This window comes from Sander lucioperca, chromosome 5 (assembly GCF_008315115.2).
Source record: "Sander lucioperca isolate FBNREF2018 chromosome 5, SLUC_FBN_1.2, whole genome shotgun sequence".
In the NCBI taxonomy this organism is placed as follows: Eukaryota; Metazoa; Chordata; class Actinopteri; order Perciformes; family Percidae; genus Sander; species Sander lucioperca.
The window spans coordinates 20,553,863-20,580,306 of record NC_050177.1 but is presented as its reverse complement, the minus strand read 5'-3'; the positions used below and the strand labels follow the sequence as shown (position 1 = coordinate 20,580,306).

Here is a 26,444-nt window from a genome sequence, read left to right as displayed (position 1 = left end):
ATGCTTACATGCTTGCAAATTTCCTCTCTAAGTCTATACTTAAAACAATGCACTCAGTGACAAGACAATATTGCTATAGAATATTACTTGGTTAAAGACTTTCTTTGTGAAGCTTATAATCAGTGTTGGGCAGGTTACTTCCAAAATGTAATACATTATAGATTACTAGTTACTGTCATTTGAGAGTAATCAGTTATATTACAATATTACTGTCTCTGAATTGTAATGCTTTACACTGCTTTTGCATTACTTTTGAGTTACTTTCACCAAAATAAGTTTGACTTGGCAGGTAGCTTGTGATTTTCACCACCGGATCAATAAAGTCTCCTCTTTATCCACTTTAATACATCATAGATTATTCATAATATTTTGTATAATTAATATGAATATGCAAAGTAACTAAAGCTATAAAAATAGGGAAGTAAAACGAAAATACTCAATTAAAAGTACCTTACAGTTGTAGTGAAGTACAGCATAGTTACTTTCCACGGCTGATGAAATGCAATGGTATTTACATGTAGCAAGCCTAAACATGAATTCCCGACATGTTTCTATCTGTCAGCAGCTCGGACACATGGCTGTCAGTGCTGATGTACCCGTCGGGGACACAGACGTTGTCCGTACCGTCTCTGGTTCTGTAGGTTCTGTGGTTCTGTTACAATATTTGTTAAAGTCAAAATATGTGTCGGACCATTCTGAATGAAGTATTGTGGTGCTGCGGAGACAAATCCTATCCTAGAGACTAAAGAAAACATTTTTGTTTGGTACAGATCCTCGCCAAAAATCTCAATATATTACATTATATATTACGTCATTATTCCAATTTTTTTTTATATTTGAATATATATACATATGAAATAATGAAAATGAGAATGAATCATATCGCAATCACAGTATCAGTCAAAATAATCACAATGAGATATCTTCCTCATATCGTGCAGCCCTACTTCTAATGTTGTTGACTCTGTGTCATAGACTTACTGTAACTCTACAGGAAGTGCTGTAGTTAGCTGCGTTTTATCATTAGCATGCATTAAACTCAAAGGTGTTTTGGCTTCACTATATACTTGTTGTTTATTTGTTTTTCAAATGGGGGTACGCGTACCCCTAGGGGCAGGGTACAACTGGGACGATTGAAACGGAGGACGAATGAAACATTGCAGTTATCTCGAAAACCACACACGTTGCAAATGTCACATTTTGTCAGCACGTACAGCACGCAAGGTCTACCAGACCCAGGAGAGTTGGCGTCATGACGTCATGCTGAGTGCGGCAAGTAAAATGTTTGATGCGGTAATTTTTTTTTAATGACAGGTTGTATTTATTGTTTCATGTACCGTTGTCATGATCATACGGCAGATTAATTAGTGTTTTAAAATATCCTACAGTGTGGAATGTCAGAGATTTTTAGTTTGGGTGCAAAATAGGTTTAAATGTCAACTGTTGCTGTCGGGACGAAGGATGTTTCCTTCGTCCCGACCAGGCAGTAAACCCCATGTATTCTAAGTAATTGCACAAATATCTGTGTTTATACTATATTTTATGCAGTTGAGACATGGAAAAGTGGTTTTAGAAAGATGTAAATATATTTGGGGCTATCAGGTAGGGGGTCTAGTTTTGCCATGTTATCCTATGGAGACTGACGGGCTGTGGGCCATGAAGGGCACCTATTTGGATGTGCGGTGGCCTTACCCACATAAGAACAGGGTGAAAAAACATTTTGTACTATAGAAACATTATATAATTGGAAACATGTATTATTCTAGCTATATAAATGGCATAGTGCATGGTATTTCCATAACCGTGAGATACGCGTTTCACGATGACGGCAATGAGTTGTTAACAGACATTCACCAAGACGTATAGCTCTGCAGCAATCTATCTGAAATTACACCTATCTGAAGTACCATTCATGATATGTTGCCAAATATTGAAGTTGTGGGAAGTGTACATAGCTTAAACTGTATGTTTCTTTCCTCCCCCATGCCCGTTTCAATCGTCCAGGCCAGGAGGGACTAATGAAACAAAACGCACGTCTGACTACTGCTTAAATAACTCCCGAACGGTTTCGCTCTAGAGCTGAAAATGCAACTGTATTTTACAGAGGACAGATGGAGGTTGCTAGTGACCAAATTTTAGCTTTCAGTGTTGTACGATGTCTTTGTAAATGACATTTAATTAAAAACTGTTTCATTCGTCTCGGTTCTCCCCTACTTTTGGAGGACTGCAGGGGGTACGTTAGATCTTTGGATAATGTTTATTTAAAATATATCATTCATGTATAATTCCTAAAATAATGATACACTATGATAATGAATGCATTTAGTGATACATTCTAAATATTTGAAATAAATTAAAGGTATTTAAGTGTTTTTTTAAGTTACAATATCATTGTAAACCAGACACTAATGGTGCAGCGCTGTATTGTGCCTCTTTATATAGCTAGGCATTTTGTGACTTAGTGTATAGACAACAAACTGAACCAGGTTCTGAATTAATTTACACATTGATTGCTTCCTCGAATAAATTACATTCGTTGTTTCAATAATACCAATGCTGTACTATACAATAGAGTGTTTAGCACCCTCCTCCTGTGTTCTATAATAGGAAACCTTCATTTCAAAAGCACAAAGTGCTTTGCATACAATTATATAAAAAAATGAACTTCAAATATAATTAAACAGTAGAATAACATTAAAAAAACCCAGTTTATTAAGAAAGGCTATGGCAGACTACTGACTAAGAAGGATTAAAGTGAGGATAGCATGTTTAGCTTCTTTCAGGTTTAGGTAACACTTCAATTTCCATGAAACAGATAACAATAAATATATTTCTACAATCATCAGATGTAAACAGGTCACATGAATTTTCTTGACCTCTCTTGCTGTTATAGAGAAAGTGGTCTAAAGTTTCTCTCTGCCCCATATCAACTGAGGAAGGTCTTTGTGCTTTTTCTAAAGCAGTGCTAATTTATTTTTCCTTTTCTCCTTCTTAATCCTACCAACCGTGTGAATGGGAAAGTCATTATTTATCCCTTCAAACACAGCGTTATGGATAAACGATGGCAGAGACATAATTGTTATTTAAATTAAAAGCAATAAAAGCCAAAGAAAGACAAGCTTTCATAATGATAACTTTAAGGTCATCTAGTCACCGATCCAAGCAGAAATGTCTTTTTTTTTTCTTCTTAAGTGGAGCATTTGAGTGGGCTGGCAGTCAGCTTTACATTTCACTTTGATTCATTATCCAGTCTGAAATGTCTGTCCTTGGGGTAGGTAGCTTTACACCATGCCAAAGCAAAGGTTATTTGTCTGTTTAAAAGCAATGCTCTAGTCATTTTTCCCAACCAGTTTGACAATGTGAATAGTTGAAGATTGGAGACATAACAACAAACCCTTGAGCCAGTAGGTGTATCACCTTCCACTCATTTGCAAGTGCAGAGAATAATTTCAGCCATAATGAATTCAAGAAGCAGTGGGGTCAATTATTTTCACTCTAACACTAGGAACAATAAGCAGTGAAGAAATATAAAAAACTATATATATAATTTTAAATTGAAATTAGTGGAATTTCCATGAATAAATTTGATGAAATGGCAATAGAGCATGACAGTTTATAGTCCTAGAATCCAGACTTCCATTGAGCGGCGACCTCCCTCACCAGATCTCTAATGGCTTTTTTTTCAAGCTTCAACTGTTTTTAATGTGACAATGTTCCAGTGTTATTTGTGTGTGGGGTTAAAATTGGGTAAATATGTGTTCATTTGTGGATATGATTGTGCAAAACAAATTGAAAAACAATCGCATGTGTCTTTGTTCACCTCAGTGCTTATTGTCTTCATTGATTCACTGAAAATCCTGAAAACTCTGAATGGACTTTTGTCCCGTTGGTCCACAAATAGACAGCATCGCTCGACTTACAGATGAAATGTGACTTTGGAAACCCTGAAGACGAAATGGACAAGCTTAAACTAAATATAAGATCGGAGGATGAAAAAGAAAAGAAAAAAAAGAGAGGTTTAAAATGGGGTACGCCTTGATCTTGCTTTAATTTCTTTTCATCATGTCTGTTTATTATTTCAATTTTAGTGTCATTAGTCCCACTGTAGTAGTGGAGAATTTTACATTATTTCACATATTAATCACATTGTCTTTTCATTTTAGTTTGGGCTATACTGTACGGAGGAAAAGCTTGTTTTAAAAGTCTCCAGACCAGTTTTCTTGCCTACTGTCAGAGTTTACACTTGTTCCATGTTTCTTCCACAGACTGTAAGGTTACCATCAGTCATGCCATACAGCATAATGTGCAGCTCATTGCTCTGCTCTCTTCCAGACAAAATGTAGCCAATGTGTGCACTAGGGGTGCATGATATATCGACTCAATATCGTTATCGCAATATCATGTTGCACAATATTATATTGAAAGTGTCGCGATAAGTATGCAATATTTAGTTTATTTTGTGGAGCGCTGTGTCCCGTCCGTTGGCTGTGTGGCTTAGTTGTGTTTGATTTAGAGCCCGCTTGAAACGCTATAATGATCCTGTTTCATTGGCCAGTTACCGTGCCACTTGCACATGTTAGTACACGTCAGCGCACGGGTCCAGTACGTGACAAACCCTATGGAGCGTACCACGTGTGTGCATATTTCGACAGAGTGACAGAGTAAGTGAAGAAATAGATAAAGACAACAAAACGGGAAAGTCTGCGCAGGAAAGTCGCCGGACATCACAATCTTCTGAACATAGCCATACTGAGAAATACAGAGAGAGTTGTGTGGAGCTGATGGTCTTAATTAGCTTTGTATCAACTCATTTGGCAATGGCTTGAATGGAACGGACATTCAATAATATCCAAAAGTTACACACTAAAGCTTTAAATTTAGATATTAGTTATACAACATTTTACGGAAAAAAAAACCTCACTGCTCCTGATTTGATTCTTAAATCACATACATAATTGACACCAACATTTTATTTGGGCAAACATGGCGGACTTAAAAGGACTCTGAGGTGGATTCTTTATTATGGAGGATAAAAGTATATGGAGAGTTTTGACACCAGATTTAGTATATAAAATAGGTCATTAGCTGGGCCAAAAAAATGATGTCAAAATGAACAGGGTGACCGTGATGGGAGGCCATTTTTAACCACAATCTGATACAGAATTTAGGTAAGATGATCACAAAAACAGTACCTTGAATAGCAGAATAATATAACATAACACCATCGAGTGATGTGATGCCACCCAGCACTGCTTCAGACTGGATGGGAAATTATGGGCGCCAAATCTTCTCCGTCCTTCCACCAACAACTGCTGAAGCACCCTTTAGCTCGGCACTTGAGCCCAAACTGCCACTGTGGAAGTACTTAATGGCCAAAACATTGTTTATAACTGTGCAGCGATAAGGTATGACAGTCCATAACTGGATGATGCTGACGCAGATTAGCACAAGGCAAGAGCATGCATACCCAGCCAGAAAAGTTAAGGTTATTATTATATATTTCTATAACTGAATGTTGCTCTCTGTTCTGTTGGCACCAACACCCTGTCGCACATGTGCAGACTTGCTCTCCCAAAGCTTCTTTCAACCTTGTTTTGGAGCAATGTTTGCCCCTTCTGGAGAACTTGGCTAGATTTACTGTACTTGGGATCAGTACATAACTCTAATTTATTTTCTTGTTCCACTGGTGTTTCCTCAAAGCCTGTATTGGTGAGAAATGCCACCCATTGTCAGTATGCCACAGTATGTTATGAAAAGGGAAAATATTACTATTATTAAGAAAGTACATTTGTAGGAATGCAGACAGGCAGCAGGTTATCTCTGGAGATGTGTCTGTCTGTTTGGGTTGGCTGGAATGTTGGTGTGTGTGTGTGTGTGTGTGTGTGTGTGTGTGTGTGTGTGTGTGTGTGTGTGTGTGTGTGTGTGTGTGTGGCAAGAGGACTTTTCTTTTTCGTTCGTTTCGTTTTATATTTGAGGGGAAATGCTGTTTGCAGACTTGTAAGACCAATATAAAGCTGTGCCTTTTTATTAACTTCTACAAACTGAAAAAAAACTCATATTTTGGTGAAAAAGCAAAGCAGAGTGTGTGACCTCAGCGCAGCGTGCATCCTCTTGCACTACAGTTTCTTGTGTTTCTCGATGGGGAAGTCTATGCATCGTTAATCAAGCCTGTCTCTCACAGCGGTGGGCTTTACTCAGTAGTGAGGATGGAGGGAGGAGAAGCGACTGGCAGAGGGAGGGAGGGAGGGGGAGAGAGAGATAGTCCCAGACTTGACCTTCCTCGGCGGTGCTTGCAATAGCTGTGCGGCAGGCAGTGCTGCACCGCTGAGACGCAGCGTCCTCTAAGGTAACCAAAGGTTTCACAGGATTATCCTTGGGACGCCTCTGGAGAGGTTGTTGCTGCTTTTACTTTTCAAACAGTATTGCTTGCAATGCAATCCTCTTCTGGTTGCATTTTTTCAATTACATCTGTTGCCTCCCCAAGGAGACTCGACATCATGTGAATCGTAAAGCTGGAGGAGAGCAAGCGAGCGGCCAAATTCATGTATTACTGTTCAGGGAAGCATTCATATGAACATGCCTTGGTCTAGTCAGTGAAGTGCACTCAGGGCCAGCCTTGCCTTTTTCTCACAGAGTGTCAATTAGGGAGGGATTTGAATGGACTGAAGTGGAGCCTCCAGTGAGGGGTAGAGACATGGAGCGGGGAGGGCAGGCATTCAGGATAACAGAGAGACAGACAGACAGACGGACAGAGAGACAGACAGAAGGAAAGAGAGACAGATCAACATGGCTGTGAGCTTATTTATAGATTCACATGTGTGCACCAATGAATCTCTCCCGGTTCCTGGAGCGGGGCCTCACGCTGTGTTTGGTCCTCAGCATGACTGATTGATACGACTCATTTACTGGCTGCAGCAGGCTGTTAGGACCAACAGGCTGTGAAAAATTAAGATATCCTAATGAGGAGCAGATAAGGCGCACAGCACAAGTTTGGTTGATTCGATCTGATTATGACCATAAAATGCTGTCACTCCTAATGGATAATGTTACAAAAGCCCTCTAATTTAACAAGCACCCTTCCCTCCAGCTCCAGTAGATTGAGATGTAATTGAAACAATTAGAGACGGAGGAGGTGGAGGGCTCGCCAGCCACGGCTAGGAGAAGAGAAGGCGATGCAGAGAATTCTCCAGCATCCCTCTGCTTCTCACAGCTCTTCAACTTGAATGACCTCCGAGTCAATTGTCCCGATTTGTGTTTCTGTTCCTACATTTATTTTAATTGAATGAAAATAGCAGCCTGGGCAGCTCTCTTTTTATTTGTTTCAGGGAGGAAAATCCATTTCTGGTGCATGTACTTTGCTCTGTCCATCATACTGGAAACACTTTCAATTAACATGACTTGATAAAATTCAGGCTGCAGGCAAGCAATGATGGATTCCAGCTTGTTTATGAAAACATGTCAGCCTTTTAGGGGCGCCCACTCTCTTTGACCACCTCGGCTGGCGTCACCCTCCGCTTGCCTCGTTTAAAGTCAGCAATTCAGCTTCATCCTGCTTTATTTTATTAGCTAATTGCACTCTTAAGGCCTCCCTTATATGGTGTTAACTGGTGGTGCAGGGTTTAGACGCTGCCTTCTCCAGCAAACTGCGATGTGAGCTTAGGAGTGTCATTCAGCCGAGCCAAGCCTCCGGCTGAGACATTTGCATGAGCAGAATGTTCATTAATTTCCACAAAAACATCTGTGAAAATATATAGATAGGGAGGGATTATCTCGATCTATGCGATTGAGTGTTGCACACCTTCGTTGCCTGCTCCTCTCAGGAGGCGGCAATGTGTGTGTGAAGAGAAGATGTTCCCCATAGCAACGCAACCTCAGTCAACACAGTAATTGTTTTTTCCAAAGACAGGAAAAGCAATATGCTCAGACTGCCACCAAATGTAAAACAAGAGCTTTACACTAAACACGCCTCTGCCTCCGAGTCCTTCGCAGCACCATATGATGGTAGCAGAGAGAATCTTGAATCAGTCACAGTGGCAGAGAAATGACCTCATCCTGCACTGCTAGTTTTTTTTTTTTTTTTTTTTTTTCATTTTATTTCTGGCTCTGCCTAATTAATCTGGGCACTCTGGTTGGCTCCCGACAGCAGGCTTGTAAAGTAAGATTTGTGCGCTGCTCATTATCATTGATGAAGTGGAGTGTCAGTGGTGCCAGGAAGCTCTGCTGGTCGGGGCTGATGTGGGTGAGTTGGTGGTTGGGAAGTTGTCAACCCAGTCACTCCTTTCTCCGCTCCGACAGTCCCACTCCCAGATTAATTGCTCCCAGACCACTTTTTGCGGTTAAATTGAATTGTAATGATTCATAAGGAAGTGTAAAGTGTCTGATTGTACGTGGATGTGGAGGTGGCCGGGGATGATCCCCGTGGTGTATTCTGCAGAGTCAGTCGTTTAGCTTTTATATTGGAACTGGTGTGGGGGGGGATTTATTTATTTTCAGCTGGTGTTGCATTCTTAGTTTAGCTGCAGGAATGAAATTCATTTTTTCATCACTGGTGAATTTATCCATGTATTAACTTTCCATGATGCTACTTACTAGACTGGGTGAACCCAGCCCGATCCGATGATGTCTCCCTGCAGCTCAGGCTGGAAACCTGTACGTTTATCTATCCTGCTTCCGTTACAAATCTGCGGGGACCAATCACAAACTGGCTTATCCACCTGGCGCGCTATTGCCAGGTTTAACACAATGACGATAGAGAAGCGACGGCAAGCAGCTTTTTGTTTACATTCAACATGGCGGCCACCAAAGCGCAGCAACCCGTTGATGCCGCTGTCGCTGCTACGTCACCCGGATCGTTGGTCTGATTGGTTGATGGACTATCCAATTGCGTACAGAGTCATTTGAACTATGCCCGTTGATCACGCCTCTTGTGCAGTAGAAAATACAGAGCAGATTCCCCAGACTAATGTTCAGTCTTAAAAGATTGAGCTTGGTCTGGTGATAACCAGACTAGCTACTTACCCATTCTACCTTAACAAGATAAATTTCATTTTAAAATGTTTTGAGAATAGACACCTGGTAACTATGACCCATCTGCCTTGATTATTTGATCAATTTAAATACTGTAAAGTATCACAATACTCTCACTATTCATAGAGAAAGGCACACGGTATTGTACTGCATTCAGAAACTGAGCCTTTAAACGAGCCGTCAGGACTTCCCTACGGTTGTGTGCCACAGTTACATTACATCACACACATTATACTTAGTTTCAATTAACATTCACACAGTGATGGCGCAACATCGGGAGCAATATGGGGTGTCTTGCCCAAGGACACTTTGACATGGGACTGCAGGGGCCAGGGATCTAACCACCGGCCTTCAGATTGGTAGACGACCGCTCTACCACCTGAGCCACGGCCGCCCAACTAAACCATATATAGATAGAAAGTGCTGCTACAGCGCCGGTACAGTCATTCCCCAGTTGCTGACAGTGTAGAGATGCCAAGAGCGCAGATGCTGAAGACCCGGAAACACTGACCAATCAGAGCAGACTGGGCTTTTTCTGGATGAGGGCTTAGAGAGGCAGGCGCTAAAACGGAGCGTTTCAGACAGAGGGGGAAAACTAGCCTGGTCCTACCAGACTCTGGCCACTCTCCATTGACAAGTGTTAACTTCCTTGAAGGCGGGTACTCTGATGAAGTTTAAAACTATTGGATCTGTCCAGAGCCACTCTGGATCTGCCTTAGCTAACTCCTTCACCACTAACTGAGCGAGCTGGAAAATCTAACTTTTCCCGAATCCTGTGGGGAGGAGGGCCTCAACATCATGGCCACAAACAAAACTCAGCAAAGATTGTTTTTGCTCGGGCTTTAACTTCTGGATATTCGGCAGCGTTGCCACAACGGACCGTACATCGTCTGGGTTTGCGGTATACCCGCGAATATACCGCAAACCCAGACGATGTACTGAAGGAAAATGAAAATTTAGCGGAAGTACGTAGGAGGGCGGAGCCAGGCTAGGGAAATACAGGTATACTCAGACAAACAGTATGAGAAAAAAAAAATTGTTTTTTGAACATTAAAGCATGTAACCATGTTCTAGTAGAAACCCAAAATACAATTACGAACCTGAAAATCACCATATGGGATGGGACCTCTAACTATTCATAGTGTTGATAGTTTTCACTCTTGTGGTTATGTTTCCGTATGTACCTGATAATCTCCCTGTTTTTTTTTTTCTTTCTTTTTTTCAATCAATTTTCCCATCTTCACTCATATTCCACTAGATACAGTATGCACATATTACATACATTACTTTGGCCTTTATGTCCTACTGTATTGCTCATTACCAATATACAGTAACATTAAATATAGAGCTTGAACTGTAAAAGCATCTGTTTTGTTACACATCTTCAAGATTCTTTTTTTTAACGTCTCAAGCCAAATTAAATGCTTAATTTAAAAAATATATATATTTCATTCCTTTTTTAGTTTATTTGTATGTGCATTTTTAACTTTTGATATATTGGGAACGACTTTGTATAAGCCCCCTTTGCTCCTTTCATCCCTTACATATCCATTTAGTTTATTATATGTCTTAATGTGCCTGAACACTTGGCTTCAATCATCTCACATTTCTCTGTAACATTAAAGGTCCAATGTGTGGGAATTTCTCCCTTCTAGCGTTCATATATCATCAATCAACTCTCTCGCGCCACGCAGTTCAAAGTACGTATTACAGCTACAGTAGCCTTCACGCTTCAAAAAGCCAGTCTCTTGCTCTTTTCAATATCCTTTTTATTTTTCTGGGTGAAGAAGAAGAAGACTCCTGTTCCTGAAATTTGGATTTTGAATATGTGTGGTCCTCCAAGTTTCCTTCTTCAAACTTGCTGTGGGCCGGGAAGCGACGATACCCGTTAGCAGCATTAGCAGCACCTGTGAGTTTATCATGTGACAGCGAAAACGCGAAAGGCGGAGCATTATGTCCTGTACGTCTACAGGACTAACGTATTTCAAGATGGAGCATGAATATGGAGTGTCTACCCCAGTTCATGCGAATGCAAATGTTAAATTTCAAGCCAAAAGGAATACTTGGAATTGATGGTGGTGGTTAAATATTCATGAAAAAGGAGAAGTTTGTGAACGGGCAACACAGATTTTGAACTAAACACGTTACACACTGGACTTTTAAATGTTCATGACTTAATACGGTAAGAAACAACAACAAAAAGTGAATCACTCAAAAACACAAGCTTCACTAAACTAAATAAGCATGTTATTTTAAAGCAATGTAACATGGTGCAAACAAAATTGTTATTACTATAAAAATCCAGTTACATGGAACAAAAACAGGCGGACATTAGATTAAACTTGGCTGGGAGGGTTAAAGGCAGTCTATGTCAAAGCCTGCTTGTTAATTTAAGACATTATGCTGACGTTTGTTCCAAGCTATAAGGTCCTCAGCATCAGAGGCCTGAACAGTTCTGATGTTGAATTAAAACCAAAGAATGGCCAGCAAAGGCTCGGCTCGAGGATCTGAGGCGGTGCTCTGAGCTCAGAGGGAGTTCAGAGGTCTGAGAATCTGTAGAACATGTAGACGAGGGACGCCTGGCTGAGGTTTTCTGGTGGCATTGGCAATGCCTAATATGGCCACACAAGGCTATGGTGAAGAAGAGTGAATGTGAACAGATGGTGATATATAGAGCGGCAGAGCCTCTATTTAGGTGGACCAGCCAGTTCATCTCAGACATATTGATCGACACAATTTACTCTCTTTACTCTAAGGATTATGGCTCTGTAGAGTAATATAAAGGTTTCCTGACATGTCAATCAGCTGTCACAGCAAATTCCACCGAGCAGACTTCAACCTGTCACTGAGATGGACTCTGCAACTCCGACAATCAGACAGGCTGCATGTCTATTACCAAGGGTTCTTGGAGGGCAAAAACTCTCTTTTTTTCTATTTAGGAATGCTGTTGATACTGTGGCTTTCTTACAGCTCTCTTTTTTATTAAATCATCTCTTTGCCCAGCACCACTACAGTCTACGTGGTTATCTTCACTCTGCCTTGTGCTCTTGTTTTTCTTTGTTAGAACTGTATAGCAGCACTGTGTGGGCACATGTGCTCGTGGTGCATGTTTTGGTGGCCCCACTGTTTCCCTCTGACCTCTGAAAATGACTCCATTCGGCAGGAAGTGTGCATGTAGGCAGGCCATTGGCAGGTCATTGATTCCATGGTGGGATTTATTGTCGAATCCCTCCGTTTGGATGAGAGGCTCTGACCTTGTCCATCTCAGGTCGGAAGAGCTGATGCCTTAACACCCATGGGCTGTAGTGAAGTTATTAAAAACTCCATTTTCGCCATTCAAAGGTAGACATAACTCACAGTGCGGATATAGAGATGTCAAAACAGAGATTGATCTGAGAGAGAAGTGTAACCCAGAAAAAAAACTTAAGAAAGGTAAGAAAGAGTGCCAGAACTGAAATACTGAGCTTTAGACATCAGTCAGAGCCCGAATGGATCTCTCAGCTACACATCTATCAAACCCTTTTTCCAATAACCCAACTCTGTCACTGTGTAGATCCTGAAGGAGTTAAAGGATGAGGACTGGGACATGGGCAATATCGTCCACACACTGACCAACAGGCGCTATGGAGAGAAATGCATAGCCTATGCAGAAAGTCATGATCAGGTAGGCGATTTTCTTCCAGATCCCACTTTTTAGTGTCAAAAGAGTGTGGATTATCTTGCTGTGGGTCATAAAACACAATACACCTCTCCAGGCTCTGGTTGGGGATAAGAGTCTGGCCTTCTGGTTGATGGACAAGGAGATGTACACCAACATGAGCTCCCTGATTGCCATGACACCCGTCATCGACCGCGGCATACAGCTGCATAAGATGATCCGCCTCCTCACTCATGGCCTGGGTGGAGAAGGCTACCTCAACTTCATAGGTGAGTAGTCCTGAAAACATGCAGAGAACCTAACCCTGCAGGTACTGTACATAAAAATGATACTGTATACTAGAATAGACATTAAAAAATTATTGTATTACTCCTTGTTATGTGCAGGTCAATACAATCCTGCTTTTTGATGGCATCCTTTAGATTATTTCAATTGAAAAAAATCTTTTTGTATAGGCTAGTTCAGCAACAAGCAACTTTTTGCGGTTAAATTGAATTGTAATGATTCATAAGGAAGTGTAAAGTGTCTGATTGTACGTGGATGTGGAGGTGGCCGGGGATGATCGGGGATGATGATTGAACAAGCAATTCAACGTGCTTTACATAAAACATTAACAAGCTGTTAAAAATGATTTAAAGAGAATATAAAAACGTCTAAAATAAAATACGACAGGTATGAAATACAAGAATGAAAGTCACAGTACAGTGTAAGAAAAAATGAACAATTACTTAAAAAAAGGCAGCATGTACAACCATTATGATAATCCATTACTAATTTAAATCACCTGGTAAGCAAACTGCTAATTTTTACCTTGTTTCTCTCAAGTGTGAGGATGTGCTTCCTTTCTCTGCTGTATAACATTGAAAATTGAATATGTTTTTTTTAAAAACCATTGGTCAGAAAAAACACGACATTACTTTTAGCTTTAAGATTTCTTTTTTTTTTTATCTGACCCCTAATATACTGCAATTATATATATCTTGTATTTTGGAATGGATCCATTAGGTTTACACACATTCCAATTCAAAATTCAGGCATAAAATGAGCGCATTCAGCTCACAATGTACATACTCGTGATTCTTGATTCAGCTCTCACATAGTGTTTTCATATCACATATCACACAACATATCAAATTGCATCACATCACATGTCAAATACCATTTTATATATAATAAAATCATATGATCAGGTCATATCAATACATCAATGTACGTGACTTTGAACAGTTAAGGTGCAATCGAGGTCATGATTGTGTAGCGTAAAGTCACGTAAAATTATTTTTTAAATGTGAGCTGACAAAAGTGCTTTACAACCACAGGCAGAAAAACAGGTCAACAGCATACACCAAAACCATACATATACATATCAGTCACATATACCCAGGCAGAAATCCAGATTAAGATCAATAAACTAATAAAAAAAATCATTATATAAGGCCAATTGGTAGTGGCAATTTAATTACCTTCAAAAGCTAGGGAAAAGTTGAGCTGTGCTTTAGGGTGCTTTCACACCTACCTCGTTTGGTCTGGACTTTTGGACTTTTCAGGTTCAGGTTTGGAGTTTCGGGTGTGAAAAAAAGGCCCTTAAACATCTCAGTAGAGGGGGCAGATCTGATGGGTTGGGGCAGTTTGTTCCACAGCCTGGAGTCCTTCCTTTTGGTTATTTTTTTGTTAAAGGAGTCAAGGTTGAATCATTTTAAATCTCTTTCATGTAATGTATTCTTCCTGAATTTGAACTTCTCCCCTCAGGCAGACGCAACATACCCTAGGTGTTCACTAAACAGATATACACTGTATCCTACATGTACTATAGGTGTTCACTGATACAGGTATACACTGTACCCTACATGTACTGATATTGTAGATATGTGTTCACTGATACAGATATACACGGTACTGTGAATGCACATTTTTTCTCCTGTTGATTCAAGTCCTCTACGGGCAACAAGCAGAAACAGGCTTCACTATACATTTTTCAATTGATGAGCTATACTGTGTTCATTTGCACTACTGTTAAGGGTGTTATATTTTATGCTATAGTGTCATTTTATTTTATTTATTTTTACATTATGTCATAGTGTCTGTTTTCTTTTAGCTTTAGAAGACTAATCAGGTTTTACCTTTGCAATAATTAAATTTATCCTAATTCATGAAGTCTTAAAATATCCTGAAGTAGCCCTTGTCATTTATTTTCCATTTAGGGTAAAGTGCTCAGTTATTAAATTTGTTATATTTCTTTCATGGATATATATCTCTGAAGTAGCTCGCGGCCATCGAGTCAAGGCTGACGATAAGCATCAAAGGAACCTTCTGAAGTGGGGTTGACATTAATACTCACTTTCCAGAGCTGATGGTGAAAGACAGGACACAAGCTGTCTACGATCAGATTGGTTCCCTTTTTTTTTTAAATTGATTCCAATTCTCAGTCGTTGAGACGCTTCTCATTTTCAACACATCATCTGAGCTCTGGCATGCTTTATGGAGGCCTGCTGCTAAAGATAATAAAGTGATAATTAATGCTGTCGGAAGATGACCTTGGTTGAAGGGAATGTATTTCCTTGGATGAGCCAATCTCTGGTTTAATGTAAATACAGCCTACACTTGTGATGTGCAGCATTTTAGCTCCACCTGGTGACTGGGTGATCCAGTCTAAACAATCAGAATCTGAATCAGAAATAGATTTATTGCCAGTTAGGTAGCACTTACCATGAATTTGCTTCGGTTGATGGTGCATACATAGAACAATAAATACAGAAACAAATAACACATACATACATACAGTACATACATACATACATACATACATACATACATACATACATACATATAACTATTTAACATTAAGAAGGAAAAAAAAAGTAAGTATTTCTATAATGCTTGTGCTGCCTCCTTGAAATCATTATCACTCATGCATTAGTATTCACCAGTTGTGGAATGTAACAAAGTACAATTACTCAAATACTGTACTTAAGGACAAATGTTGAGGTACTTTACTTAAGTATTTTCCTTTCTTGCCACTTTCTACTTCTACTCCACTACATTTCAGAGAGAAATATTGTTCTTTACAAATGAAGATTTTTGCACACAAAACACATTTTAATATAAATTAAACTAAATTAAACTAAGTACAGAACAGCCAAGCTGGTTAGCCGATTAAACACAGTTGATTGACAGAACTGTTTGGATTGTTTCCACTTTCTAAAATGTGAGGATTTTTCTGCATTGAGTACTTTTACTTTTAATACTTAAAGTACATTTTCCTGATGATACTTGCATACTTTTACTTAAGTAACACTTTCAATGCAGGACTTTTACTTGTAACGGAGTATTTTCACAGTGTGGTATTAGTATTCTTACTTAAGTAAAGCATCTGAATATTTCTTCCACCGCTGGTATTCACTACGATGTCCAGTCTTACTCAATAAAAAGAATGAAACACTCTGTGAATGTCTGCTCAGTGTGTGTGTGTGTGTGTGTGTGTGTGTGTGTGTGTGTGTGTGTGTGTGTGTGTGTGTGTGTGTGTGTGGCACAATCAAAACAGCTGGTGGACAACCATAACAGAGCAGCTCATAATGAAAGGGATGTCACAGAACTGACCCCATGTGGGCAGCGAAAGCACAGTTGATAGTCATTTATATATGATTCTCTGGCTAAAGGCACACTCTGCTGTACACTTTGGTGCTTTGTCTCTCATGGACTTTTGGTGCGACGTTTACTCCCAGCCAATCAGGGCAGCATCAGAATCATTACGAGATAATATAGTGAGTGAAAAAGAGTACTTAAAATGTCAATTTGACAATTAATTCAATCAATAACAGCAGCAGTAAAAGGACAACTTTTTTATGAGTCTCTTGTTTCGGTTGATGACTGATTAAGACAGCACCGCATTAAAAAGGGGTATAAAGTAGTTGATGCATTGCAGATTAAAATGCTTCAAAAGAGCATGAAAAGGGACATGCAAGTCAATATAAGAACTATCACTATATTTATAAAGCCATTTAAAAGCCAAGTCCAGTTTAGTCACTTTATGTTGAGTATAGGAGCATTTCTTTCAGTACCAGAGGGTTTATATTCTCTACGGTTTCCACTGGTAAAAATGTGGATGACGGTCTTGTCTAAGGCAGTGGTTCTCAAAGTGGGGTCCGGGAACCCCCAGGGGTCCTTGAAGGAGTTCCAGTGGGTCCCCAGCAAAAAAGGGAATCCTTTATTTTCACTATAATTCCATCCCTAAGTGACACAATGACAGAATGTATGACTATTTTGGTCACGTGTTTCAAACACTTTCTGTAATAAAACATCTAAAAGCAAAAATCCTATCAGATGGGGGTCCCTAGGACAAAATCTTATTAAATGGGGTTCTGTGGTCTAATTTGTGTCAGTTTAGGGATCCTAGACATGAAAAAGTTTTGGAACCACCGGTCTAAGTAGTAATATGTACTATATATATATATATATATATATATATATATATATATATATATATATATATATATATATATATATATATATATAATATGATATTTACCTTTGTGTGTTCATGCTTCCCATTTGCCTCGTTTGCATATTCCGTATCAGTCTTTTCTGTGTATTATCCAGGAGAGTAAATCAAAATTAGAGCTGCTAAAATGAAAGACACTGAGATTTGAACCGAGAAGGCTTTTTCTCTTTATTGAAGGCTCTTTATTGTGAATAGTAATTGACAGTTATGACATTTCCATTTTTACTTTCGTAAAAACTTTTCATGCATCAGTTAATTTGTCCGTTATTGTTTGTAGGTGTTGTATCATAGAAGGACAAACTCTTCTGTAGGATTAACAGAGTTGGGGCCTGTTTCACAAAAGCAGAATATATAAATCCAGGATAACTGATAAAGCGAGGCTTGACCTAGTCTAATCTGTGCATCCTGGCTTGGTGCGCTTCACGAAGGCCAAGCCAGGCTGAGGAGGAGCGACTAGGTTGAGCCAGGCTGAAGTAATTCAGATAGATGCGCGTCCACATACATCCAATCTACATCACTAGATAGTTACTGGTCCAGTGCACTAAGACTATAATTTGGGAGGATTATACAATCAGGATATGTTCTTTAAATTGTACAATCCTCCCAAAGTATAGTCCCAGTTTACTGGACAACACAAATTGTGTGCTAAGAATGCCAAATACAATGCACATGGAAGCGGAACAAACATGATCCTTATTGTTAAAGAATAAAAAAAAATGAATCAACTAAAATAATTCAAGGTGCATTGGTCCACTATAGAAACACACATGTACAGCGTTGTATGTATTGCCCTTAGTAACAGACTTCATTTAAACACATTTGAAATGTTATCAGCCTTTTCTAATTATCTCAACTGCCATAATATATTCATCAAACAATATGAACAGCAGTCTTCATACAGCAATATAACAGTAACAATGACTGTCACATGAATAATTATAAAAAAAAAAAATAATGGTCACAACTTTAAATAATAACAGTACTTAAATGAACAGCATTATGCACCTGTTGTATTTTAATCCAGGCTGATAACAATAGGGTAAAACCACTGCTGGGTGATCAGAAAAGGCTCCAGGATTAAATAAATCCTGGCTGTTAGCCTGGTCGGGAGCAGGCTAGCTGTCCAGAATAAATCTCCATGGTGATTTATGTGCCTCTGCTTTCGTGAAACCGAGTCAAGGCTAAATTGAGCCAGGATAACTGATAAATCCCGGCTTAATCCCTTATCTTGGTTTTGTGAAACAGGCCCCTGTTCTAGAGAGCATGAAAAGTACCCAAATAAAGTCAAATTAATTCCGCCTTATTAAATTGATTACTTAACAATTATGCCTAATTGTGCTCCATTCCCTTAAATCAAAGTTGGCAGAATTACTTAGACAAATAAGGCAAAATCGCAATCCAACTTTAATTTATTTCAAAGTAATGCTCAGTGATTTGAAGAGCAGAGATATGGTGTGGAGTTTTAGGAAGGCAGAAAAATGAATATTGTTCTCTTTTGACAACTCTGTCTGGCTGACTTAAAGGATGGTGCTATCAGCTTTTGATAACGGTAATAATGGATGAAAAAAAGTTTCAAAACCTACAAAGACACAACACTCTGAAGTTCATCCCTGAGAACTTTCCAAGATCAGGCCATGGGGCGAGCATTAGGGGGGGAGGGGGGAATCAAGTAGATCTGAGATGACATGCCGTGTCGATGGATCAATGACGAAAGAGTCATTTAGTCAGCGCTCAGCAAGAGCAAATTGTTTGAGCAAGCAAATCAATTTGATGTGCCTAGCCTAGAAAAAAAAACATGTATTTACCCATGACCAATAGCAAACAGCACACAGCAAGAGGACAAAGGGAGCATACGTATTTGGGATGCTGAGAGATGGATACTGTAAAGGATGTTGGAGTGTCAATGACATTAAAGCGTCGAGTGGCGTGGGAGTAATGAAACACCTCACTGGTTTTATCATTACATCAGCAGGGACAGAATGGAAGCGCTTGCACTTCCTGACTTTCAGGGCTCACAGAGACTTAAGGTAACCTTGCAGATTTACAGTCTAAATTATTGAGCTAAAAACTTCTCCCCACACTTTGTATTCATTGAGTGCTACAATGCAGCCATTATACTGCAGCTTTGGTCGGTGAATTGAAAACCAGCGCTTCTTCCTCATACATTTCAAATAGATAATTGCACTGAGAGCTAACTCAGCTAACTGTGCTTTCCGGCTTGTGGTTTTGGATGAACACGGCATTCCCATCCCTGCTGTTGGACCAGTAATGCTTATTTAATGTGCAAACTGGGAGTGTACATTAACACAGTAACGAGAAATCAATCTAGCAAGTGCAAATAATCATTGCATCCTGTTTGCAGTGTTTTTTTCTGTTTTTTCTTGCACTGCATCTGAAACCTGTGACTCTCACCTTCCCATCTCCTCTGATTCCCTCATTGATCTTCCTTTGCCAGAATCCCTCCAATGGAAAACACATTGATCCTTGGCTCCTTCTTGTGCTGCTAATTACTGAGGGGACTGTGTCACTGTCAGGCCCTTATCAGATGCAAGGCTGTGTAGAGGAGTAATGGGATGTGCCAGCTGAAAAGCTGTCTGACATAACCTTGTGTAAACATGGTTGCCCCCTATTAATCATATCATTATTGGAACCACCATACAGTTAAGCATCAACATTATCCAACAAACTTTAAGTTCTTTTTGTCACCCTTTAGCATGGGTGCAAAATCTTAGCGCAACTTCTTAAAATAAATAAAATCACTTTTTCCTTTTTTCTTTTTTTACCCATCATTCATTGGTTATGATAGAACATTTAACTCCACACTTTAATTGCTGTCATCTGGGGATGTGGTGACATCTTCCGAACAGTGTCCAACAGGTGAACGTGCAATTTTAAAACCAGACTTGTTATTTTTTATATATTATTAAATACTGCTTTCAGAAAAACCCTGAACTCTACTGCTTGAAAAAACTGGTTAGTTTTCCCTACTTTAACTGTGATATTTTTCATGAGTTTTTTTATTTTTTCAAGACAGTCTACAGTCATACTAGTGCCTCTATTAGGCTGTATAGGGACAGTGGTGCTTTGAGCTAAATGCTAACAATGCTGATATTAAGCAGGTGTAATGTTTACCATGTTCATCATCTTAGCTTAGCGTGTTAGCATGCTAACTTTGCCAATTAGCACTAAACACAAAGTTAAGCTGAGGCTGAAGGGAATGCCATTAGTTTTGAATAGAGGGACTCTAAATCACCTTTTGGAGGGCAGAAGTTGGTATTCTCTGTTTAAAACATGCAACTTCCAACTTCTGCCCTTCATAATTGAGAATATTGGGAATTTGTGCCAAATTAAAAGTCAGGGGATCACCAAATTTCAATTACATAGTATCAAATCATAACAAGAGTTATCTCGAGACACTTTAAATATAGAGGAGGTCTAGACACACTCTATAATTTACAAAGACCCAACAATTCCAGACCCAGGCTCTTGGTGTCTGATGGTGCCAGTTCGGGGTGTGATGAACAGTGGCAATTATAGTTACAATAAAGATAATGGAACTATGACTAGAAATAGTAGTTGTAGTAGTTAATGGCGTAGCACTGCAGGCATAGCAGGACATAGCAGGGCACTGCAGGGTGTAGCAGGACCACGGCGACAGCTGCAACCATGATTTAGATGCCACCTTAATCCAAGGAAAACTGCAGGGTGAAAAAACATAAGGACTCTGGGGAATAAGCTCCCCAGAGCTAAGTTAGTAACACGCAATTCTGGGACATGGATGCACACAGATGGAAAGAGAGGAGAGAGGAGCTCAGTGTGTTAAAGGAAGTCCCCCGGCAGTCTAAAACTATAACAGCATAATTAAGAGCTGGTGCAAGGCAAACCTGAGCCAGTTCTATAAGGGTTGGTAGATTAATCTGCCGACTATGAAGAGAAGCAGAGAAGAGAAGGGGTGTTGTGTCTGTAGCTATACACCCTCCCCCGCCGGTCTAGGCGAACGCTGGCAACTCCTCACTCCAGAACTATAAACTTTATCAAAGAGGAGAGTTTTAAGTTTACTCTTAAATTTGGTGACGGTGTCTGCCCCGTGAACCCAGACTGGGAGCTGGTTTCATAGGAGAGGAGCCTGATAGCTAGCTCTAGTGGGACAATAAGTTACTATGAACTCTTTAAGATATGATGGTGCCTGACCATTAAGAGCTTTGTAGGTCAGGAGTAGGATTTTAAATTCAATCCTGGATTTTACAGGAAGCTAATGCAGAGAAGCTAATACAGGAGAAATAATATATGATCTCTTTTCTTAGTTCTTGTCAGCACATGCGCTGCAGCATTCTGGAACAGGGACTTATTTGAGCAACCTGATAGTAAGGAATTACAATAGTCCAGCCTTGAAAGAGATTGATGAACATGTGTACCACATTTTATGGCAATCCACTTAATAGTTGAGATATTTCACTCAAAACCACAAATTTCAATGTGCTGGAGGCAGTAGAGGAAAAGTCAGAGGATCACCAGTTATTCATCCTTTAGGCACTATGCATGTCTATACCAAATGAAATGGCTATCCATCCAATAGTTATTTAGATATCATATTCAGTCTGGACCAAAGTGGTGGATTGACCCACCAACACTGCCATCCCCAGAGCCATGCCAAAACACTCCTCTTAAAGGACAATTTGGGTCTTTACTTTTTCAGTTTTGGTAATTAGTAATTAAATAATTTTCTGGGATCAAAGGGAAGACATCACTAAAAACTGTGTTTTTATTCCAGTTTACAGACCGACTTATATTTGGTGTGTGTGTGTGTGTGTGTGTGTGTGTGTGTGTGTGTGTGTGTATAGTTTGTGAAATCTACCTGGAAATGAATATTTATCTTCCTACCAGTCTGACTTCATTGCAGTCAGACATTGTAAAAAAAAAAAAAAAAAAAATAACCTGCAATTATCCTTTAATGATTGTTTAAAAACCCTTGTATATATTAAACTCCTCATGGTATTTTATCTCAGATAACAGTGTCCCAGATATATTATGAGACACAAATGATGATTTTATTCATGTGTGTATTGTAGTGAGAATCCATCATATTTCATCCTCCTTACTGAATGTGCTATCTGGTTTATTTCAGCTGTGAGGAGGCAGAGGAAGGTTATTATCATGGTGATTAATGCAGGCATATGGGAGGAACATTGCCGTGTTATCGTTGAGGAGAGGGAAATGATTACCTAATGGAGGTGTGTCCAATGTGTTTCTTTAAAGCTAAAATGAAAAGAAGAGTCAAAGGCTTGCACGGGGCAATGAATCAACCTGTACCAGAAATCAATCATCTCCACTAGACTTTATAAAATAATAACATTAGGAAAGTGAAAGTAAATACAGGCAAAAGAGGCTGGTGCACTTACACGGTTAATGAAGCTCTGTTGAGAGCGTTTATCAAAGCCCCGGCCTGTATCTGGGCGACCGCTGTTTTCGACAGATTAGGAAGATCAGGTTTTTTTCCTCTAACCCCTGTGTTTTTGTCTATGTGTGTGCATTTGTGTATGTTGGTGTGTGTACATGCTCTCCCTGCCCCCATATGCCAAACACACACTCTCACAGAGCAAGTGAATGATAAGGATTAGCTCATTAATGGAAAAGTCCACACTGAAACATTTTCACACTGTTCAGTAACGGTTAGCCAAAGACTTTCTATTTCTGGGTACAGTTTGTTGTGTGGTGGTGTTCGTATTTTGTGCAGGTCAAGTGTGGGCCAGTAAATGAAGTCACATCACGTTGAAATATTTGAAAATGCAGTGTGGAGTAACAGTTCATTTATATACTCATTAGTTTTGTCCCGACTGTGTTTACACCTGTTGTTCAGTCTAATGGCGATTTTCCATTACATGGTACCAGCTCGACTCGCCTCGACTCTACTTGCCTTTTTTGGTTTTCCATTACGAAAAAAAGTACCTGGTACCTGCTAACAGGTACTTTTTTTTAGTACCTCCTCAGTCGAGGTTCCAAGCGAGCTGAGGCGAGCCGAAAAGGTGACGTGAAAGCGACAGACGGGGGTGTCCTGAACAAACCTGCTATTTTTAAATAGTTTAGCCAGCTGTTTTTTTTTTGCTGCCTCCAGCTTCATTTGAAACAAAATGTGTCTTCTGGCAACACACACCTTCCACGTTCTGTGTGTGTGCCGCGTTAGGTCACGGCAGTTTACTGCGGCGCCGCTTGTTTTACAGTTCTGCAGAGGCTCCGGCAGAGCTTTCGCTGTAGCCTAACTACACACACACATGGCCAGCTCGACGCACACACCAGCGTACAAGTATAAACATCAGGCCACTTTTACATAGGCTACACAGGCTACGGCGAAAGCTCTGCGTGGAGCCTCCACAGAACTGTAAAACAAGCTCAAGTGGCCTGATATTTATACTTGTGCGCTGGTGTGTGCGTTGAGCCGGCATACGACCAGCCACGCTGAGGCGGTACTAAAATCTGCAATGGAAAACGGACGCACAGTGTGTCGAGTCGAGTCGAGTAGAGTCGAGGCGAGTCGAGCAGGTACCACGTAATGGAAAAACGGCATTAACCAAAGAAAAAAAAAAAGATCCATTGTTTCCTTTTAGCTCTGGTCCATTATGGGTTCATGCTGACTTGTTACAAACAAACCAAGAGTTGTGAACATAAAGTCACACGGACTGACAGGTTAACTCATTTATTGGATAGTTTCGGTGACCTATTCTGCATCATCAGCGCTACAGCGGCCTGTGGGGAAAATCAAAACAAAATGTATTCCAGTGGCCGACAGCAAGTGACACTGTGCTCATGGGCGCTTGAAGTTTTTACTATATTTTCCCCGATTGGTCACACAAAGTTCACACAACGAGAAAAAGATGATCATGAGCAGCAGTTCAGACTGTAACATGACGCAAGACTGGAGGCATAAATGAGCCATCTTGTACTGCAGTGTGATTGGATACAATTATTGTCATAATCAGCAGACATTGACAAATAATCCAAAATTGTTTAGTTCAGCTTTTGAATTCATGCAAATGTCTTATATCCGTGACCACTGAGGCGACAGAGCTATTTTTGAGCTTGTTTAAGTGCATTGGTTTTGTCAATCTGACCAAATGACAATCTTCTCACCTTCCTAAATCAGGAGTTGATGCATAGACTGTATAAGCGGATGGGACATGGGCCAAACAACAAAAATTAAATACACGTCAAATCAATTTTTCCCAAAGATGGTTTCTGTTATTGTAGGTAGTTCTGATCACGCTGATGTTTGTTCAAGTGTTCATTTTTCTGGTAAGTTTGGTTTTATTAGTTATTTGATGCTATGATAACAGGGTGAAACGCCATGATTGACAGCTGGGATTGGCTGGGATTGGTCATGAGTATGGGTGGGACTTCGATACCGCGGTCTGGCTCCAAAATTACAAGATGGCAGTGCCCATATCTATTAATTTTTTTAGCTTTACTTTTGTACATTGGGAGGAAGTGGAGACGCTACGTCCATCTTTATATACAGTTTATTTCCTAAATGAACAAGACCTAATGGAACCAGACGGGCAAACATATCAGAGTTTGTTTAAACCAGAGCAAACAAGATAACATCTTGAAAAATCCCACAAGTCCATTGTAGTGCAGGGATACCAACATCTGGCCTGCAGTGTTATCATGTGTCATGGGGGATTGAATTCTATTTTGAGTTCCAATGAGCCCATTTTGACTGATGAGCACATCTTCAACCAGAGAGTAGGAACTAATCAGGGAAATCACCTGGTGCACATTTGGTTGGAAAAATGTAGCTCCCAGAAGCCAAAACCAAATTACGTACTAATTGCATACAGCAAGCACTATATACACACATTTCTATAGTATACTTTTTTTTAGTATACAAGCAATCATAGTATTCTTCTGTTTTATACTGTTTGGCGATACAAGACGTGGCATGAGAGATGTCAATCAAACTTACAATAAGCTTTAGAAAATGGCCGCTGATTAAACTTCAAGAGAATGCAAATGGCTTATCCAGTTTTTTTGTTTGCTTGTTTTTTGAGGTTTTCACTGAGCTTTTCCATCCACGATTTGTTAAATCAATTTTGCAGCTGTGAGTAACTCCACCATTTCCTTTGTGCATTGCATTTTGCAACAACAGAGTCCATGAACAGCACACTCACAAATCAAGCAGACTTCTCAAAACCTGCTTATAATTATTATGTTGCATGGAATTGGGACACAGCTCTGCGTAGACTCAGTCCTCATACACATGACACATAGCTGAATACCTGTGAAACGCATTTGTAGCTTGCATCTTCATGGCTCTGTTGTCCGTGGCATGTGAAGTACAACAACCTCTTTGATGGCTGAACTGTGCATTACACACATTGATCCATCTCTGACTTTTGCTTTGCCATAAAATGTTTAACACCACTGTGGTTGCTCTCACTCACACCACATGCTCTACACATACTGTATGCAACACAGTGCAACACAGAGAGCCCATTTCTCCAGGGCATGTCGAAAGTCATTCTGGAAAATGAAGGAACTCAAAAGAACTGTAGATGTTGTCGAGCCAGACTGAGGGCGGATACACCAAAATTGTAAATTATGCATTGAACATCACATATTGATACCTGGCAGTGAAAGAGTATCTGAATGTGGATTTTTTTTTTCTCCTTGAGAAATGTGTTCCCTGAGGTAATCACAGGGCTTATTCCTTAGGTGGTACTTAAAGGGAGGCACCTCTAGCACAGTGTTTGAGAGTATTCTTTTATGCCATTTCTCCCTCTTGACAGGTCTTGATATTATGGGAATGCTACCTGAATCCAGAGGATGCGATGCTTAGTGTGACTGCCCTTGTAAAATAATAAGAAAGAAATCATGTTGTTTTCTTGAATGAATGTTGTCAAATTGTAGCAAGTCCTTGGCATCTTTCTTATAGCACAGTCCTCTGTTTTTATTCTTGCCTTTTCAAGTGGGCTGAGAATGTAGACAGTATCTAGTTTTCAATATGATTTGTTGGGCTTTTAATTGACAGGACAGCTTGAAGACAGGAAAGAGGAGAGAGAGGGGGAACGTGCAGCAAAGTCAGATTTGAACCCACGGCCGCTGCCAAGGACTCAGCCTACATGGGGCGCACACTCTACTGGGTGAGCTAGAGGTTGCCCCAGTACCTCGTTTTCTATTGTTACCCCTAGGTCTATAATAACAAGTGGAGCAATTATTAAAGCGTAACTCTCACCAAACTGCAACCTAGGGTCTTTTTGTGAATGTACC

At 39.9% G+C, this 26,444-nt stretch overlaps 1 protein-coding gene across 1 annotated transcript in view; it reads left to right on the top strand.

Moving 5' to 3' along the window:
* gbe1b (glucan (1,4-alpha-), branching enzyme 1b) overlaps positions 1 to 26,444 on the top strand; it is a 146,585-nt gene that overhangs the window by 64,280 nt on the left and 55,861 nt on the right. Inside the window, exons 11-12 of the mRNA XM_036001146.1 lie at positions 12,581 to 12,691; positions 12,783 to 12,954. Of these exons, the coding sequence (XP_035857039.1) occupies positions 12,581 to 12,691; positions 12,783 to 12,954 (283 nt within the window). The remainder of the gene's footprint in view (positions 1 to 12,580; positions 12,692 to 12,782; positions 12,955 to 26,444) is intronic.